Source organism: Portunus trituberculatus, chromosome 24 (genome assembly GCF_017591435.1).
Source record: "Portunus trituberculatus isolate SZX2019 chromosome 24, ASM1759143v1, whole genome shotgun sequence".
Classification (NCBI taxonomy): Eukaryota; Metazoa; Arthropoda; class Malacostraca; order Decapoda; family Portunidae; genus Portunus; species Portunus trituberculatus.
Window position 1 is genome coordinate 13,162,456 of NC_059278.1, and position 21,724 is coordinate 13,184,179.

Consider the following 21,724-nt stretch of genomic DNA (forward strand, 5'->3'; position numbering starts at 1 on the left):
TTATTTGCTAGCTCTAGTCATCATATTTGCATTAGCATTGCTTATTTTTTGCCTGGCAATTACTAGCTAGCTTTGAGCTAGCTTTGATTTCTCAATAGGATGGATTCTTTACTTTATACAGCATCTTTCCAGTTAGTATGTCAAGGTAATTTCTTTAGCCAATTGAAAAACAAATCCTGTTGAATGTCCACTTTAAGTTTAAGAATGCATTAATTCAGATTTAAACATAAAACCAGGGAAATCAGTTAATTGTATGCTTTTTATCAAATGGCTAATGTTTTACCAAGTAACAACAGGGATTGGTCCAGTACTTTATGCCATGAAAAGAATAATCCAATTGTAGGAATTAAGGTTTTCTTGTGATGAGAGCAGAACCTCAGATGTATGTACATCAAGGTGTTTTTATGTGAATTAACTCAAGCTCCAGCTCCTACTCTTAAAAGGGAATAAATATTTGGTAAAACTTGCCAAGATAGCACTGAAAGTATTTATGAATTTTCTATAGTATATAACCATGATGGAATACTGATATAACTGAGGTTCTGCTGGCAGTATGAAACAAGGAACTCTTTCACAGCCTTACCAACACCTACATCACTAAGGTGTGTGAAGCAACCTACATTGACCCTCAGGAGGAGTGTCTGGAACCTCCATAATATATTTACCCCTGGGATATCTTGTATTCTCTTCATGTATGTTTTGTATGATTTTCATCTTCAGTGTTTCATTTGATGCTCTCCCATTGGAAGAGAATAGAAGCCTTCCTTAGAGAAAAGAACATTATGTAATCCAGCCCTGATTGGTAGTATCTAAGTTTGCCATGACCCAGCAGTAGCCGGGTCATGTCACCGGTAACAAGGTCAGGTAGCCAGGCTCTAGAGGGGGCCATGAAACAGGTAATACCAGCAACGCTTGTAAAATTGTCTTGGTTGGTTGTCAACTAAATATCACTTAACTGAACTCTCCTAACAACTTGGTTGCTTTATTTACCAGTAATGTTTACAGCATGGAGAGGAAACATTAAGATTTCCTTTTGGTGTTATGGTGTAAAAATGGCTGTTCTTCTTGTGGCAATCTATTTTACTTCAATTTTATTCATGAAAACTAGTGGCTTTTAAGTTATTTGCTGAAAATGACGGTCTGCCTATTTATGCTTCACCCCTCTACAAGAACCCTTTTTCTGGAAGGGGCAGAAGTGCTTGCTGGTCAGATGAATTGCTTCCAAGGTGGTGAGTGCACCTGACAGTCTAGTTGTTCCTGGGAAGTTGATCAAGAATCATTGGGACATTGTATTAAAGTCCAAAGAGCAGACCACCACAAGCATGTCTCCTGCCATTAAGTTTCCATCCGTTTACCCTGCATGTACTGTTGTGTGTGTGTGTGTGTGTGTGTGTGTGTGTGTGTGTGTGTGTGTGTGTGTGTGTGTGTGTGTGTGTGTGTTTACCTAGTTGTATTGTACAGAGTTTGTGCGGGGCTCATAGTGTCCTGTCTCCATGTCTCCATTTATCCTATTTTTCTTTAAAGTTATGCACATTATATGCTGCAACAACTTCATTATTCAATGCATTCCACTTTTCCACCATTCTGTGTAGAAAATGTATTTTCCAATATCCTTCACACACTGCCTCATCCTGATCTTTACATGTCCTCTTGTCCTTCTGTCTTCTTCTGTCACCAGCACCAGGTCTTCTTTGTCTATCTTTTCAATGCCATTGACTATCTTCTACATTGTTGTGTGTGTGTGTGTGTGTGTGTGTGTGTGTGTGTGTGTGTGTGTGTGTTTCACTTCACTGTTTGATCTGCTGCAGTCTCAGACGAGACAGCCAGTGTGTGTGTGTGTGTGTGTGTGTGTGTGTGTGTGTGTGTGTGTGTGTGTGTGTGTTTCACTTCACTGTTTGATCTGCTGCAGTCTCAGACGAGACAGCCAGACGTTACCCTACGGAACGAGCTCAGAGCTCATTATTTCCGATCTTCAGATAGGCCTGAGACCAGGCACACACCACACACACCGGGACAACAAGGTCACAACTCCTCGATTTACATCCTGTACCTACTCACTGCTAGGTGAACAGGGGCTACACGTCAAAGGAGACACACCCAAATATCTCCACCCGGCCGGGGAATCGAACCCCGGTCCTCTGGCTTGTGAAGCCAGCGCTCTAACCACTGAGCTACCGGGCGTGTGTGTGTGTGTGTGTGTGTGTGTGTGTGTGTGTGTGTGTGTGTGTGTGTGTGTGTGTGTGTGTGTGTGTGTGTGTGTTTACCTAGTTGTAGTTTTACAGGGCCTGGGCTTTATGCTCGTGTGGCCTCGTCTCCATATCTACACTTATCCAATTTTGTGTGTGTGTGTGTGTGTGTGTGTCCTTTGTCTTGTGTTGGGGATGAGTAATTCTCTCTCTCTCTCTCTCTCTCTCTCTCTCTCTCTCTCTCTCTCTCTCTCTCTCTCTCTCTCTCTCTCTCTCTCTCTCTCTCTCTCTCTCTCTCTCTCTCTCTCTCTCTCTCTCTCTCTCTCTCTCTCTCTCTCTCTCTCTCTCTCTCTCTCTCTCTCTCTCTCTCTCTCTCTCTCTCTCTCTCTCTCTCTCTCTCTCTCTCTCTCTCTCTGTGTGTGTGTGTGTTATCCCTAATACGGGAATTTAGTGTTATTTAATATTTTGACCTGCAAAATTTGATTTTGGGGAATTGAATATATAGTACATATTTTTCTTTCTATTTATTTGTTATTTTTTCTTCTCTGTGATTAGCATAGACTGTTGTTACATTGTTATAATTGAATGTAAGGATTTTCTGAGTAGATATCAGAGGAAGTACTTTTTGTTGCTTGTATGTCTTTATGTTTTTGTTTGTTTCTTTATTCTTGATTATTGTATTGCTTATGCATGCTGCTTGCTTTTGCATGTTGTTGCTTTGTATTGATTTGGTTTTCTACACTACACTTTCTTTTTTTTTTATTGTATTTAAGTTTCTAAATACTTTTTGTTTTTGCAAAGTATTTCATGCATGCAAAAAAAAACTTGCTAAATTCTGTATCTTGGAGAGTATAGTTAAAAATATTTTGGATCTTTCTCTACATAAAAGAAAAGAATGCAAAATTAAATTCTCTTATTCATCAGTGAGATTTCAGTCTTCAAAGATGTGTGCTGAGTCTGAGTGGCATGTTTGCTGTGGTGTGGTGCATGTGGTGGTGTGTTCTTGCAGTGGGGAGAGTGGTATGGAAGATTCTCGACGCTCTTCCATGGACAACCCTTATGCAGCACAGTTGCGGCGAAAATCTTACATAGGGCCAGATCCCCGAGAACGGACTCCCACACGCTCACCTAGACCGGATCTGCGTCGCATGAGCCTTTACCTCGAGCCTGGCTCCTGGCGCGCCGGCCACGACCTTGGGCTGCTCCCATCAGCACCCCCGCGTCGCATCTCCATGGGCCCAGACTCTTTTACACCACCTTACAGGATGACAGATTCCCTCACGGAGATCCAGGGTGACATCCAGCGCCTCTCTCATCAGCAGCAGCAGATTCAGAGCCTCATGCACAACGGAATGAACTCACCAGCCAGCCAAGCAATGCAGCAGCCACCTGGACAGTTTTACCTCCATGACCAGGTATGTTGTCTTGTATATCCACATTGAAAAAAAGGTCATACTCTTGATTGATTAGTGGCCAGAAGAGTACTGAAGGAGGCAAAGCGAGAGTAGCCTCTTTTAAGACTTACACTTATTGTTTTGTGTACATGCAGCAGCAGGGCAGTCCTGTGAGACGGCTATGGGGGCAGCAGCAGCCACCCGGTGACAGTTATGCCTCCATGTCTCCTGCATCTCGGCGAGCCCAGTGGGGTCCTGCCAGGTACTGTGCTGTGTTGAGTGCTAGTCAGTTATGCTTTCAGTCTATTTGTCCATGTCTTTAACTGTGTCAGTAGAGGAAATGTCATTTGTCAGATTAGCTTGCTGACATCATGTTTTATTCTAGCTATTAAGTGAATGACATGCTCACATTTGGTTGCATGTGGGATTGGTAATTTCTTGCATGTTCAAAAAAATAATCAGTCATGTTCTGTCAATCTTTTTGGTCTGTTTTGTAATTAATGGACTGAATTAGAAAAATTCTTGATATCTAATTATATGTCTTTTGCTTCTTGGTCATTTCATCAGTTATTTTCACAACACTTCTGAGCAGCCAGTATCTTATCTAATAAAACAAAACTTTCCTTTTATGAACACAATTTAAATTCCACAAGAGCAGTTTCCTTATCCACCCGTCAAATTTATGCTATAGTGAGTGATGCACAAATGTTACACCCTTTTGGTGATTTGTCTCCTGAATTGTTTTGAAGTACTATCTATTATGTTGGCAGTAGTAACTTAGTTGTCATGTTTTGATATTAAATGCAGATTAGTAGCTATATGTATGTAAAGGGGCATACATGTTGGTAAGTATTGGATGTTTAAAATGTATTCCTTTCCTTCATTATTTACACTTTGTTGCTGGTTTCTTTGTAAGTGTACTCCAAATTATTCCTCTCTGCCTGCATTAATGATATCAGAAAATATGATGTCACATTGTCAGATGACTTTATTGTGGTCATAGTCTGAGGTCGAATTCTACTACAAACTTTTCTTTCTCTCCCACAAAGTAATATTATTGTGGAATTGAGGTCTATTTTGTAAGGGTTATTTTTATGAACTGATTAAGTAGTTGCAGCATGATCAGTAAAGTAATCTGCTCTTAAGAAACACCGAAACATAGCATTTCATGGTGTTTTCAGCCCTATAATCTGAAAATCTGTGAGTATTTCAATTTAGCTGACTGGAGCAGCTTGTCTTAAATTGGTAATGATGGTTGTAGTGATAGTGGTGTTGGTGTTAATTCTTCTTCCTCAATAGACTGGAACTTTCCTTTTTCCTGGACTCCTGGTTGAGATGCAGATGAATCAAGGTGATGCACTGAACACAGCATGTCAGTCAAGTACAACTCTCTAAATGAGCTAATAATGCATTCCCTTGGTACTCCACTAGACCAACTAAAAAGTCTCGGATGGACTCAGACCGGTGCAGCAGTTCATGTGAGGGCTGTGAGTGTGACTCCTCCTCCTGCTGTTGCTCCCCCAGCGAGAAACACCACAATGACAACTCTCTTTCCCTGTTTCCTGATGTGGTTCAAGCTAAGCATGGCCAGGAGGATGCCCACCTCAATGAAACTATGACCATAATAAAACCTGACTTAGAAAAACACCCAGAGACGAAGACAAGTACCAGACCAGCCACTAGACATTCAGGACTTTTTCGTCAGCTGTCCGTGCTAATGAAAAATACCAAGAAAAAGCTAAAGTAACACTTAATGATTTGTAAACTCTATTCATTAGAAGTACTGACTTGCTGATGGACTGTGACATTGTAGTGACTGAATAAACTGATTGCATCTGCTAGTTGTTACAAATGCCACAAAATACCTTGTTTTGCTGCAGTGGCTGCCCTTTGCTGTTAAATAGATTGATCCAGTATGAATGGTTCTGATTGAGGGTTTGAGAAGGTGTGACCAAAAGACATAAACAGTATGCATGCTTCCATTTGTGCATTCAAATGCTACTAATGATTTAAGTTATAATATTTACCTTCATTATCAGTAGATTAACTTCTTTAGATGGCAATATATGCTTGACACAGTGTATACCTCAATAGTATTATCATATATTGAGGAGGGGCATCCAAACAAAGTTCATAGGCTCATCATATAAAAGCAAGTCATTTGTACTTACTTTAGTCTAAAATAAAGATTTCCTTGGGTCTTTGTTACCTGTTTGACTCCATTGTTCAATTTAGAACAAATTTTGTATGCAATAATCCACCACACTGAAAATTGTATTAGACTGATGTTGATGCCTTGGAAAAGACATTGAATAAAGTCAAGATAGTAGATGTTGGCTAAAACAGATAATATGTCAAGTTTAGCTGAAGCAACATTTATAGTTAGATAGTTCCAAGAGAAGTTTCATAGGAGGAAAAATGGTTGTATTTTCTGCATATTGCCTTTAAAATGCTTTATATCAGATCACCTTTTAAGAGTAATTACTTGTGAAAGTGAACATAGGCCTGCTGGCAGTTTGTCTAGGCTATCCATTTTTGGATAAGATATTGGCTTGGAATTTCTGGAGAACTGAAATCTAATGATGTTATAATCATGATATCTGACTGTTTAGGGGGCCGCCGTGGTACAGTGGATCCGTGCGTGCTTTGGGATCCGAGGGGTCTCCAAGCGCACGGGTTCGAATCCTATCTACGGTCTGAGTGTAGGTTGGGCTTCCTCACTCGGGGCAATGGTTTCCTAGCGGGTGGGCTTTGAAATAGGAGGTACCCTTAATAAGTATCCCATTTAGCCCATAAATTCCCGTGAAAAGCCCACATGATATATAAAAAAAAAAAAAAAAAAAAAAAAAAAGGAATGTGAAAGTGACATATCAGAAAGAGTTGAGGGTTTTTTTAATAGTATTAAAAATCCACAGGCTGAGGAGTAGATATAAAATGAAGGTGATGATAAGAGTTGGAGATGATATAACCTTGGCAAGAAGTGATATTTAGCCTTGGCCATTATGTAAGTGGGATGTGGGGAATTAATTTCATTATATGCATGAGGTGGTGAGTGGATAGACAGAAGGTGCTATGAATGCTTGGTGGTGTAATGGTAGCTGAGCTGTACAGTGGAATTCTAGAATTTGATTCTCATAGTGTCCTGATAAATTATGTGATCTGAAGCATGAATTATTGGAGGGCATTGAACAAAAGCTAATTTTGTTGCACAAGACATAAGTGAGGTAACATTCAGAATATATAGAGAACTTTCCTGTGTATGAATTATAGTCTGTAGTAACATTGAGGCATTTGAGTGGGCTTGAGTTTGAAGAAAGAGGTAAGTGTGCATAACTTATGACAAAAGAAAGATTCAATGTTTTAACTAACTAGAAGATATAACCAAGAATGCCTAGTAATTGTAATAAGAGTAATAACAGTGAAATTAAAAGTTGTTAGATTAGTAGTGAATTATGATTATTTATGAAAGCTGCACCGTATAAAGATGTCAGTGGAATGAATGGTCACATTGAGAGAAACATGACTTGTGGTCCATAAGAAAAGTTTAGATGGGAAAATTTTATCTTAAGAGAGAAAGGTCTCATAGGAGATTAGATTTTTGGGTGAAGCAGTATACATATGAAAGGGATGGTGCTGGAGGACTTGAGTTAGATTATCTTTTCTATGGCCATTCGTTTAGGGATACTCTCGAAAGCAAGTAGTTGTCAGAGAGATAAAGAGAGAGAGAGAGAGTGCTAGACTGTGATGAGGAATTGAAAAAAGATAAGCACAGTATGAAGATTCAAGTTATGATGAGTCAATGAGCATTTTGCCAGTAAGCACATCCATCACAATGGTCACTTATATTTTTCATCTAGTCTTCAGCTTCTTCTCATATTAACCATAGGTTATTAGTTTGGTGAGGAGTGTTTGGCAACAAATCGACTACATAAATTTGGTCTTGATTATATTCCTTCTGTATGGTGTATTCACCTAGCAGAAAATAGGCACTGGACAAAAGCAGCAGAGGTGTAACTTTGGGAAGCTGGCCTAAGCAAGCATGGTGTGGTGTGTGGCTTGTCTTCCAACTTGACCATGAGTCTTTGCCTTGTAATGGAATCCTTTGGGTTGATAATGATAAACATGAATATGTCCATTAATTTATGGTAAATTTTCAATACTTCTGGAACATTTCTGGTAATGATAATAACAAGTTATTTGAAGTTAGTTACATTATTCTTCACCGAACCTGAAACATACCTAATGAATGAGGTCTTGCAATTATGTCCTTAATTTTCCTGACATTATTGTGGAGATACTACATCCATGTAGACCAGAAGTGTATTACTCCAAGGAAATGTTCATGAAAGATTCTCAGGCTAAGACCAATGCCATAGAAATGATTAAATAGCCACTAAGACCTTTCCCATATTTACATCATAACCACACCATACAGATCAACGATATGATCACACTACCTGAATAGCACACAGGTGGTGAAGATACAAGTTGATGCCATACTGGAAAGTTTGTATCTTTTTCATTGGAGATCCGGTGATGTTATGAAACACTTCTTTTCTCATTGAATATGAATGAGATACCCCTGAAATTGGGTGATTGATTCCATTATTATTAACTTTATTTGGAATATATGTGTATTGTGAGCTCAAGCACATCATGTTGCTATTCCTTTTAGTAGTTCCTTTTAGTAGACTTTGCAGAAACGTGATATGAGTTTCATTGTATGTTATGCTCCACTTGCATGAGGCTGAAAGGTTTGGACATGCAATTAAGGACCTATCATGAGAGACCAGCTGATTGATTAATTGATTGACAGATTGGGAAATTTTAGTAAACAAATAGATAGGCAAGCAGGCAGGCAGGCAGGCAGGCTAACAGAAGGCATATGGGGAGGGAGAGAAAAAAAGTGCTGGTGTTTGATTTTCCCCTTAATCCAGTCCCATGCTTTATTTAATTATTGTTGTTGACTTTTCTAGGCCAATGATGCCTCAAGGGGACTACATGATGGCCCCACAGCACCCAGGCTACTACCCTGGCTACCAGATGAACCACATGGGCCAGATGCCACCTCAACCCCCAATGCCCTCAGCTGCTGGCCAGGGCTTCATGCTGCACGGTCAGCCTCAGTCCCTCCCCCACCACAATATGTACCAGAATGGACAAGGTTACTACAGCCCAGAGCACCAGTATAGAGGTTATCCTTCCACTGCACAAACCTATGGCTCCAGTAAGTTGACTCTGGTTTGTAAGGCAACCTCTGCTACAGGATTTATTTTAACATAAGCTATGTATATTATTTATAATCACATCAACACCTTCTATCCAATTATATTATGGAGATGTTTATTGTCCAAACTGTAGGCAAAATATTTATATAACCATTTGCATTTCTTTAAACTCCCTAGCTTGTTATGTACGTTATTCAGTGAATATCTCCAGTACATGATTGCATTTCAGGTGACCAGCAGAGACAGATGGGGCAGACTCCTCCCTTCAGATTACACAGGGAAGGTGGGAGTAGTGGTGGTGGTGAGAGTTGGGGAGGAAGTGGGGGAGACAGTCGGGGTCCCAGCAGCCTTAGATCCAGTGCACAGTCATCTCCAAGCAGACAGCCTATGCAGCGACAGCAGAAGTCCCCTAGTCCTCCACGGCAGCCTCTCATCTCCCACCACGCTCCTGTGGCTGCCCCTCCTCCAGATGACATGGAGCCACAAAGTGTCTCCTTCATTAACTCCACAGATGATCAGAACAGTGAAAATCAAAGAGATGACAGTGATATGAATGATAAATTTAAGAGATTATCCATCACCTCTGGCAGTAAAACTTATCGTATCTCTCATGAGCCTGGTTCACCAACCAGACCAAGCTTGGGGGTCAAAACATACAGGGTTCCCACTAAGAGAGGGACACCAGTCATTGATTATGTTGACCTTCCTCAGCCTGCTCCCCCACAAAGGTCACGGACTCCACCTTACCACCAAGATAATGGCAATGAGGATGATGATGAACTAAATATTAAAGCTGAGCCTCTCCAAGAAGGTGTTAAAGGTGACAAAGGATTTTATATTTCTTTTGATAGTGACTCAGGGCCTCGGAAACCAAAACCACAATTGCGAAGCAAAAAAATGTCTCGGAAAAATTCCAGTCCTTCTACACCAGCAACAACACCAAGCAAGGAAGATCTTCCTGTTATACCTGTAAGTGTTACTGCTTTGCACAGTTATTCTCTTTTATTTAAAGCTAGTATTTGTCACTGCTTAATGTAATTCATTGTTTTGTTTTGTTTTGTTTTTTCTCACCAATATTACAAGTAATTAACTAGGAATGTTTCTTAAAAGTCTAATACCCTGTCTTGTTATATGCATCCTTTGTAGTAATAATTGTCATTGTTCCCTTGCCTAACAAAACTTAGGCTATGCATTAATGCATGTATGTGTGTGCGTGTGTTCACTCAGAACCGACCCAGTCGGACCTCCAATGACTCCTTAGACCACCACCATGGCAGCATGACCCCACATAGTAGCCCCAGCATGGCCCAATGTACTTTTGCTCCCACTAGTCCAAAGTCAGACATGAAGGGTGGCTGGCCACCACCACAAGCCAATGGGCTGGTCCATAAACCTCCCTCTGAACCTGAGAGAGAGGAGGAGCATGAAGCTGCTTCCTCACAGCCAGAGGAAGTGACTACCTTATCTAATAAGAGCAGAAGCAAAGAACCAAGTGCTGCTATGGCTTTAGTCATTGGAGAAGACATAGCTGACGCCGAGAATGTAAGTATTCTGTGTGGAAACAACCATCTTACTATCAAATATTCAGGTAATAAGTATTTCACTGATTATTGTACATTGTGAAAATTGCTTGGTTGTCAAGATTTGACTTTAGTAATACATTAAGTAATTAAATATTTTATAAGTTATAAGTTCACATAAAAAATTGGGAAGGATACCTATGACTTAAATTCAGATTTACAGCATAAGAATTGTCAAAGTTTATATAATTAGTTCTGAGTATTCATGTAATTATGATCTCAGTCTATGTTGTAATATTCAATATTATTGACTAACACACATTGTGCCCATGTGAAGACTTTCTTACTCAAGGAATCCATTACACATACCAAATAGTTTCCCTGAGATTTGATGAACAGAAACTTCAATAATGTTGACACTGCCAGCTCATTGAATCAACCCTTCAGTTATAACAATAATTGTAGCATTCCTTTGAGTTTGCAAACAATAAATGTTACTTTGTAAGCATTGTCTAGGCACTTGCATTTGTAAGTAATTTGATTTCCTCAATCAAGCATGCTGCTGTACTGCAATGTTAGCTCATTAACTTGCTTGACATGTACCTAAGTATCCTACTACGGATAAAGATTATTGTCTCTGAAATGTTGCATTGCCTAACCATGCTTTTCTTTTTATAAGTGTAACTTTGTAATATGAAATTATGAAAGTTGAAGTACTGACAAAAAAAGTAATGAATAAGCAAATGAAATACAAGCCACCAAGGAGACCATTTACTAAATAATGCAAAGAGGATCAGGTGCAGTGGATATCAAGAGGATTTCCACCAGTGTAAATGTAACAGTAGCGCACAGATAAGACCCCAGTCCACCTCAGAGACTTCTTCCTTATAAAAAGTATAGTAGTTTTAATATTTAGAGTTATCAAAATTTTTCCATACGAGCACATGAAAGTTTTTTGCATAATGTGATTAACATATTATGTTAGACAATGGATATCAGATCGCTAAAAGTCACAATTAGTTCTGTGTATGCATTCACTGTAAAATAGTATTTAATTTTAAATTAGCTGATCCTCTGACTTAACCAGTCTGCAAAAGTAAAGTAATCAGTTTTATGTTTTTGTAGAAGTAATTGAACCCCTTTGTGAAAAAAATCTTGGTTGTTTGTGTCTTACAATAAATCGGTTTCCTTGCCGATTAATCAAGTAAGAAATTAATACGTAGCTGAAGTTTGACAAAGAATTAATGGAGAGGTTACTGACCCTGGACTACCACCCTAGTCTAGTGCATCCGAGATGGAGAAGAAGAAGGAAAGGCTGATGATGCTGTCCATGAAGCGCAAACAGGAACAGGAGGAGGCCAGATTAAGGAAGGAGATGGAAGCTCAAGAGAAGAGAGAAGCAGAAAAATTAAAAGAGGAAGAAAAATTGCGGAAAAAGGAAGAAGAGAAAGCTCGGAGGCAAATGATTCTCGAGAGATATAAAATCAAGAAAGCCATGGAAGAGGCTGAGAAAGAGGTAGTACCATTATTCTATTTAGATTTGTAGACTGTCATTTATTTACACACAGGAATGGAACTTGCACTCTGTTACACATTGAGAATTTGAGAGTTTAATGTTTGGAGGAGCAAGACAGACAAGGAAGTTGGTGAAGTAGACCTCCTAGGACACAAAAGTATTAATGATAAAGAAAAAGTTTTAGTGGTGAGTTAAAAACAAAATTTTATTATAATGTGAGATGCTTTAGATCTTTGTGAAACTCACTGATATGAAATGCAGAAAAGGTAAGAATGGAAAGCTCATGCTATGTTCATTAACACAAATTACATAAATCTCTTAGCTTAGATTATTTCTATATCTTAGCAAATTTTCTATTCTGCATGGCACTGCCTGAGACATTGACCTAAGCATGTAATGCATCAGTGTTTAAAACAGTACCTAGCTGCAGATATGCATTCCTTTCCCGTCAATTGTTAAATACATCGTAATAAATTATAATTAAGCCTTGAGAAAAAATCAATTTGCGTAAATATTAAGGTAAAAATCAATTTGTGTGAGTATACAATGTAATGACCACAGTGTTAGCAAGACTCCATATGAACCATGTTTAACATAGATTTTGTGCTTGTATTTTGATTTGGCTTCCTTGGCATCTTAAAGTAGCATCTTGTTTATTACTGCTGTAGGTAAGTGGATGCTTTAGGTATTATGTACACACATGAGGGATAATGAGCTACGTGTCCTCAGGCTTGATGTAGTGAGAAAGATTTACTTCAGAAGAAAACTTTGAGAGGAAGTGACAGGACTGGTGAGTATGTGGCAGATCAACTATCCTTTATTGCTTGATTAAAAGAAGATGGCAGGTATTGTTGTGGCTGTAGTGACTTAGAATTACAATGCAGTCTTTATTTGTAGGGTCGCTACTATGAGCCTCCCCCTGGCATGAGCCCAGACCCACCAAGTTCCTCCCACGGTAAGCCATCTGTGAGACTAAGAAACAAGCCACCTGGAGGAGGCGGAGGGCGGCCCCGGCCTAAGACTATGGCCGGCTCCTCAGTGCCAGATGTCACTGATGAGATGATGTATCCCAGTCATAGCAAGAAAGGCAGCACCCAGAATATAGCTGGGGGTAAGTTACTGTCAATTCACAGTGCTTGTTATTGTGTGTGTGTGTGTGTGTGTGTGTGCGCGCGCACGCGCGTTTATCTTTAACTCAGCAACATACAATTGGTCTGACATGGTAAGTGAGGAGTGCTACACCTAGTGACCCCACTAGCATGCTTGCATGACCCTATTGGATATATAACCATTGACCTATTCCATACTCTTGTATTGATGCAACTACCTGAAGCATTGTATGACAGCACAGTGAGACTTCTTGTTTCTTTAGTATAAACTATTTCTTTAAATGATAGACATTAAATAATATTGCATAGTTTGTGCTTGTTTGAATAGCAATGAATACGATGCTTCTGCAGCTCATTCAGACCACAATAGGAAACATGCACTTTACACCCTCTCTTAATGCCCTTACACATTTGTACTGTGAATGACTTCCAAAATCACCCAGTACTAAATGAGTGGATAAAACAATTAGACCTTGGCATGGCTTGCCATGTGCACCTGCACCCTGCTCAAATGTGTGTTGTGTGTGCGTGTTGTAGAGGTTGGGAGGAGAGGCGATGGCGGTGGGCCCGGCAGTATGAGGAAGAGCAGTGGACGCTGGGGCTCCTCCCACTCCTTGTCCCGTGCATCCGGCTCTCGCGGGTCCAACTCCAGCCTCACCGGAGGTATCACCCACTCTCTCTCAAGTAACTGTAGCTCTAATTCTCTGCATTCTAAATGACTTAAGTATTACTAGACCTTCACCTTGAATCTGGTAATGTTGGAAATTTTCTGCTTAGTTTTATAGTCCTACTTTGATTTCATTTACTGGAAGTTTTTATTTATTTTTTTTTTATTTTTTTTTTCCCCCACTCTGAAATTATAAAGATTTTGAAAATTTAAAATTAATTATAATTGTTCATAAGATTATAAGTTAACATCTTTATTAACCATTACATGAAACACCATGAAAAATCCATTGTACAACAAACCAGAACATAAGTTGTTGGATGGGATTGCAATGAATTACTTGTAGGAGTGAGCAGCCACAGGTACAGTTGTGTGGCAGACAGGCTGCTAAAGCAAGAGACTGTCAGGTGGAAATTGTATTTGTGAAGTGGGTCAGTGCCATTAATTCAACTATTGATACAAGGATTATCCCATTTTCACTGTAAATTAAGCCTTGTTTTGAAAATGATAAAATAAAGAATAAAAAAGATCTATCAAGACCAGTGCTTGTTTATCAAAGTATTTTAGTTGCTGTAGCAGGATTGAACCCTCTAGTTTTTCTTTCCCTATACTATGCCATGTGGCTCTTGCTGCAGCTTGTGCAGATTTCATGGAGTTTAGTTATGTTTTTGTGTCTAGAAGAACTAGGAACATATGTGTCGTGCTTACAGAAATACAGATTTGTTGTTTGTTTTGGATATGTACAGAAGACCTTAGAGGTGTTTTGTCAAATATGCCATATGTTGCTTCAAAGGATTTAATATATTGGTATTTTTATCTTTATTTCTGAATCATAACAAAACAAAGAAATTTGAATTATGGCAATAACAATCAAACATATTTTGATAAAGCACCTATGAGCCCCTATTGTTTGGTACCTTTTTTTTTTTTTTATCAGTTTTGAATTGCCTCATGGCATGTATATGCCTTTGTCCTCGCCCCTCATAGACTACCCCAGCACCTCGCGCACCCTGGACCGAGGTCACACTGGCAGGCGACCCACCTCAGTCATTGGGTATTCCTCCCTGGCACGCGGGGAGGACAGGAAGCCTTCACGTAGGTTACCTTTTATTGCTGTTTTGGTGTTCCTGCATGGTTTATTTATATTGCAAGGTATCCTAGCACCGTCAGACTGGAGGATGCAATACAAATTATTTCAGACATGTTCTTCACACATATATCCTTCAGAAACTGTGCCTCATATACACCATTATCAATTTCAGATCATGGTAGATCTTGTCATATTGTAATATGGTGGGATATTGATACTTGGTATTTATTTATGTAGTAAACATGAGGTGTGGTTAGTAGTTGGTGTATCTTGGTGTAAAGGTAGTATTTACAGCAGTAATTAATACATCTCATCAAATGGGGATATCCTTGCACACCACAGTGTATAGGTCCCAAGGTGCGGGCCTCAATTATGGTGAGGATTACCGTGTGCACGAGGCCAGGAGACCCAGCCTGGCAGTAGAGGGTGGGGGCTCCAGGCTGAGGCGGGGATACAATGGGGGTCCCGCTGGAGGCTATCGAAAGTACCGGTCCACAGGCAACCTGAGTGGTAAGCCCCACCTCAAGGAGGCAAAAGTCCTTCTGCTATTTGGTGGTGGTGGCATTTGCTAACTGATTAACAACCTTAAGGAAACTTGTCATATGAGTGTATTTCCTGTGACACCTTAATTCCATTCAGCATGTTGATGAGAGACATTGTCATGGATGATTGTTTGAATTTTCTCTGTGATTTGAGATAAAGATTGTCCAGAAATGTCACTTTTCTCAATGATGATAGAAATTAAGTATGTTACAGTTAATACAGTTATGTGATGGGACCTTTAGTTTAGATACTGTACTGTTGCTGAATAACTGTGGTGATGGGAGCAAGCATTGATTTATGCTAGTCTTTAATTAAATTGGAGCACTTGGGTAGTCTGTGTTGGACAGATATATAATTGTAGAATAAAATTTTAACAAGGAGTCTCAAAAGTACTATCAATCTATTTTCCTTATGAAGTGTTTGTCGATTAAAATGATTGTCAAGAAATTATTTTTAATTGTGGAATTGGTATAATATGATCTTTATATGAATTCATAGGTCATTTGCTTGACTGTGAGTATTCACATGGTTTTCACATTCATATTATTTTATTTGCAAAACAAGAAAATATTTCTTAGAATAAAAATGATATTGAGATAAAAGTTAGATACGGTATTTTACTCCAAAATAGGAGATCATATTATTGTAAGGAAATATATACCATATACACAAGCTAACCCTTATAATACAATCTACATTAGCACACACGTCACAAGCGTGTCGTAAGTGGACATGCATTAGTATCAGTTGTTACAGTCACCAGTTTTGTTTAATTCAAAGTTAAATTATTTAATCATCTGTTTCTTGCTGACAGGACTCCGCCTAAGAAGTATGTTATGGTGTACATAAGATTGTAGTATGTTGGTAGACTGTCATTGATCCACTGTAGACTGCACACTGTGTTGCTTCAGGTCATTCTCTTGTTTAAGTTCACAAAAGTTTTGTCACTTATAAAAAATACATCATGATCAGTTGCAACTTTTTTTAATATGAGAATACATGGAAGTTTGTTACAATAAATGGCATTAATATTCCAAAGAGTGAGCTAGGAAAGTTGGTGAGTGGCTCACCAACTCTTGGCGATGACTGAGTTGACCATCTACTGGGAAATTAACAATGCAAGTAACCAAAATCAAAGAAATGGGTTTTTAGTAAGGAAACAGTTTTTAATAACATTTATTGATCAACATCCATGTTTCAGTTTAAACTATTGATTTTAGTCACCACTTTTCTATAATGTGGTCTCTTATTTTCTGAAAGATTCAGCTTTAAAAAATTCAATTTTGAAATTCAGTATTATTTGCCATTTTACATTAGTTTGTTTGAATATAATGTTTAATAAAATATAGATATGAAAAGTATCATGTTCAGACTGAAATTCTTAATTGTATTTTTAATGCAGAGAAACCTGAGACATATTTACAATGAACATAGGAAGTTGAACAGTGGATAATTGATTTTGCACTTTTTGGGCTTTGGATTTTATAATTGACATTAGTGATCAGATTTTAATAAGATCAAACCATTCATTGTTAATGTAATGCAAACACAAACACCAAATGAAATTCTTTGTGGTAAATTTTTGTTCTTTCATCTTCTCTTTCACACACATGCTTTTGTTCTGTAGCCAATCAAAGTAAAAAAAATTATGTGTGCCTTTCATGCAATAGAAATTATTAACAATGAATGAGTTTGTGGGCAATATACTTTTTTTCCAACTTGCTCCACAGAAAAGGCATAGTTAAATGTTTTCTAGAGTAATAGTTACATTATAGTACATGTAGTGTACCATGTTGAAATGGGAAGAAAAATTTTGAGCCTCTAAATAAAAAGATTAAAGCTAAGAGGATGAAGAACATTTCCACCTTAATTACATTTAAAACTGAATAGATCAGCTAAAATACCAAATTTTAAATATATGTAACATTAATTTATTCATTATGTTGAAATTTTGTCAGATTTTAACTTTTGCCTGCCATTTTGATGTACTAATTTGAATCCAGCTGGAGCTGCTGGAGCCAGGGCTCAGAATTGGCAGTAGTGGAGCATTGAGTCTCATCTCAGTACATATTTTGCCATTTCAGGTTTACCAGTATTAATATTACTATGTATTTTTTCCCCTTAGTAAGAGTACTCTTTTTCAGCTAATGCAGTTTTCATGTTGAGAGGTATTTACATTACCACTGTAAATATGAATGTTTAGTGGCTTTGTAGAATGGAAGAAAGTCACCACAAACTGAAATATTTATTTGCTTTTATCAGCACCTCCTGTATAGTGTATAATCAATGATGATCTTTTACATTTTCAGTATAGGAATGAAATATGATTTTACTTAGAATTTAATACAGGCATGGTAAGATTCTATCATACTTATAGCCATGCCTGCTGTGAGGGTGTAAAAGATGCCACCAAAGAACTGACTGGTGTCTTATAGTGTTCATTCTTTGTAAATTTTGTATGTGTGTATATATGTCGATGTGTTTGTCAAAGATTGGCATATTCGAAGGCCATATTATCTTTTTTTTTTTTTTTTTTTATTATTATTATTATTATTATTATTATTATTATTATCATCAATTCAAGACTCATGAGTAAGACGTTACTTCATAGTAATACAAGCATCACCGTAAGGCATCACCTTAACTAAGATAAACAGTTGAGGAAGAAACATATTTTAATAGATTTTCTGCCCACGTGCTGACTTGTCAAGTAATCTGTGTTATGGGTACAGGTCAGAGTGAGCATGACAGCTTGGTGTACCATATGAGTGAAGACAGTGGGCTGGGCCGTGCCACTCCTCCACGCCGTGCTCCCTCGCCTGGCATGGCTAGACACCTTCCCTCTCCATCAGGCCCAGGGTCACTCCCTCCAGGCCTTTTCTCTAAGCGGAGACAGGGAGGCTTTGATGATGCTGCCAGTGATATTTCATCCACCACCAGCTCTACGATGGATTACCATGGAGGTAGGTTACTCTATCTATTACATAGTGAATCATATCACTCAGATATTTAGTAAAGTATTGGAATTTAAATGAGGAGTTTCACAATAACTATGGTGATATAATTATGTATGTTGAAGCACTTATTGATTGTGTGTTGTATAGTTGACACAAAGTGAATCTTTACATTATGGTAATAAAACTGAAAAAAATCACATTTGCTACTAGGGTTACACTGCAGGATAGGAATGCCAAGATTGGCCACATTACCACAAACCTTGTCCAATATTTGTTGCCTAGTAGTATAATGCAAGCAAAAATTTTACTTGGATTTTTCTGTAAAGATTTTCATTGTGTGAAACATTTTTTGAAGATTTTCACTGCATTGACTGTAATATAGAAAATTGTCATAAGCCAACATTTTATTTGTTTCAGGCCCAAGACTGTTCAAGCAGCCAACAGCTAAGTCAAACAGGACTATTATTCTTAATGCAGTTGAATATTGTGTCTTTCCTGGCATGGTGAACCAGACAGCTAAGCATCGTGTCTTGGAGGAGATAGCTCGGTCAGAGTCCAAGCATTTCCTTATCCTGTTCAGAGATGCTGGATGCCAATTCCGAGCCATCTATTCCTTCAATCCTGAAACAGAAGAGGTTTACAAATTGTATGGCACAGGGCCAAAGCAAGTCAACGACAGAATGTTTGATAAATTTTTCAAGTAAGTAAGATCGAAGCAATGTTTAATGAATTATCATCTTTTACACAAAAAGTTATTGCACCTCTTCTTTAATTACTTATAAGTACATTTAGTATTGTTATTTTTCACATTTCAGATACAACTCTGGTGGAAAGTGTTTCTCCCAAATCCACACCAAACACCTAACTGTGACCATTGATGCCTTCACCATCCACAACTCCCTGTGGCAAGGCAAACGTGTCAATCTTCCACCTAAAAAGGATATGACTCTTGTTATTTAGGAAACTTGTTTGCAAGAGACCACAGAACCCACCCTCCATGTTTCCTGATATATGAATGTGCTTCAGGACATAATTTTACCTTGTTACTCCAGTGCTCCATTCAAAAGTGTAAGAACAGGGAATGTTTTGTGTTACTTTTATCATGGGAAGTGTTGCCATATGTCAATCTGGAATCTTACTAGACATCTAAATTTTCAACTACCATAATTTGTTTTGAAATATGCAGCCTTTCAATAACTTTTGTTGTCTTATTATTGCTTGAAGCATTTAAAAATTAGGTTGTGGTAAAGTTGGTCAGTATAGACATTTAGTCAGGTTGTTATGCTTTGTCTGCAGCAGAACTTTGTGAACTGAACCAGATATACCAAGATGCCATTTTCATTCACTGTGGCAATGATTATGAAATGCTTTTGAGTGACAGTAATATGCTAAAGATTCTCTCTCTCTCTCTCTCTCTCTCTCTCTCTCTCTCTCTCTCTCTCTCTCTCTCTCTCTCTCTCTCTCTCTCTCTCTCTCTCTCTCTCTCTCTCTCTCTCTCTCTCTCTCTCTCAGCAATATGAACATCAGACGGACTTCTTTGTGTGGCATATAGTCACGTGTTTCTGTGAGGAGCAGAATGTGTTAAGTGATATCCTGCCATTAGCAGCCTTTAATGCATGATGCTGTAATGATTAGTTTTGTAGAGTGCCCTGTTGAAGCCAAATATATCTAGACAAATTGCAGAGATTCTTCCAGCGAGGATAATTACTCTTTTGGGAATTTTGGTTTTCCCACTCTGTATTCTCAGTTGCCTGTGAGGGTACTACAAGATCAAAGTTGGATTTTTTACTCTATTCCTTTTTTTATATGATGAGTTAGTATGGAGTTTGTATTGAAAACATGGGCTTACAGTAGTGGATAAAAAGCAGCAAGGCATATATTATATTTTGCAGTGTTAACTAATGCAATTCCATATAACATTCGCTTCTCGTACTAAATCTGTGATTCTTGTGATCGTTAGGTAAGACTTACAACACTTGTGTGTAAGTTGCATCTCATTGTATTTTAAGAAACTAGCTTACAAGGAATGAAAAAGAAAACCTTTGCTGGATCTAAAATCCTGGTGTGGCTCCAGCTCTGTTTAGTCTCAAGGATGCAGATGATTCCAGCTCTTATCAATATTGTGTTTTGTCATGGACTTGTACATAAATGTGCAGAAGGGAAAATTGTAATGGACTGGAAACATTCCATTTTCCCAAATACTCAGAGATTGTATATCTGAACAAAGAATTTCCATTAGTATGAAGAATTTTCCATAGCTTTTCTATAAAGGATTGTTATTGTGTGTCACATGTCTTGCGATCCAAGAAATTAATCATATTGTACTGCTTACATGACATCTTCAGATTTTCATTAATATCATCTCATGTTTGTTTATACATTGAGACATTGAATATTCATTTGAAAGTTCATCTCCAGAGGTGAAGAACAGTTTAGGAATAATATTCTGTAAAGCAACTAAGCTGATAGCCTACCTGCTGGAGAGAAGGTGCTCATACATTCTCTTCTCAACCTTATTAACCAATGATGTACGTACATGGTATGGAGATGAGCACTCCTCAGAGAGTGTGCCAGCAGCTTCAGGAGGTGAGCCATGGTCCTCTCACCCTCGCCAAACACCTCAAGGGAAACGGGGTTGAACTAAATAATGAAGCATAGTACTGATATCACGCTACATTTTGATTGTTTATTTTTTGCCTTTTTCAGGAGTATATAATGGGATATGTGTCAAGCTGACCTGTTGAGGTTGGGTTATGTGTATGGCCTCTGCACTTTGCAAGCTCTCCTTCACTAAGGGAAACTCAGGTTGTCCAACAAATCAGCTAAATTAGATGGAAGGGCAAACTAACCAAAAGATTTATTTGATATTTTAATAGCCTAAGAATATTGTATCATGTAGAAATGACAATATATAGATATGACAAGGTGCAACATCCTGCTTCCCATTTCCCATTGGAAGAGAAGTCTGCATGATTACAGTGAACCAAGCCAGATAGATGGTGTGAGGCAAGGCAGCCAGTGTTGGGTGTGGCTGAGAGGGTGGGGGACATTGAGTACTTGTATGGATTCCACTTCCTTTGGTTAAGTGTGAAGTGTACATATTGTTTTATATTTATTCCAACATTTCAAAATAGGGTGGGCTTATAGAAAACTCCCATGTCTGCTTGTTATTAATGATAACAATAAACTCAGATTTTTTCTTGATGGTATTAGTGAACATGTCTACAAGTTTGAAAATTACTGTTGTGTTGATGTTAATCTTTTATACCTCATAAAGACAGATAGCCAAAACTGTCCCCTCATAAGATACATATATTTCTTAAAAAAGATTAATTAGAACCATAATAAAAGCCTCAAAGCCTTTAGTGGCAAGAATCAATCCTCATTAATCAAATAGCATGAGGATATCCGGGTTTCTCCACATCAGTACCAAGCTTCATAAATAGCTTATCTGTGCCATGCTGCAACACCCATAATGGAGACAGTTCCTTTCTTATTTAAAATTACGTAAGTT

At 38.3% G+C, this 21,724-nt stretch overlaps 1 protein-coding gene across 1 annotated transcript in view; it reads left to right on the forward strand.

Annotated features, from left to right (window-relative positions):
• The window catches only part of LOC123508372, a 47,551-nt gene extending 26,142 nt beyond the window's left edge, over positions 1-21,409 (forward strand). Inside the window, 13 exon segments of the mRNA XM_045262049.1 lie at positions 3,196-3,601; positions 3,736-3,842; positions 8,557-8,807; positions 9,038-9,777; positions 10,036-10,350; positions 11,608-11,844; positions 12,742-12,955; positions 13,491-13,616; positions 14,608-14,715; positions 15,053-15,220; positions 17,986-18,216; positions 18,628-18,910; positions 19,026-21,409. Coding sequence (XP_045117984.1) covers positions 3,196-3,601; positions 3,736-3,842; positions 8,557-8,807; positions 9,038-9,777; positions 10,036-10,350; positions 11,608-11,844; positions 12,742-12,955; positions 13,491-13,616; positions 14,608-14,715; positions 15,053-15,220; positions 17,986-18,216; positions 18,628-18,910; positions 19,026-19,170 — 3,331 coding nt within the window. The 3' untranslated portion in view covers positions 19,171-21,409.
• Positions 21,410-21,724: the final 315 nt, after the last annotated feature.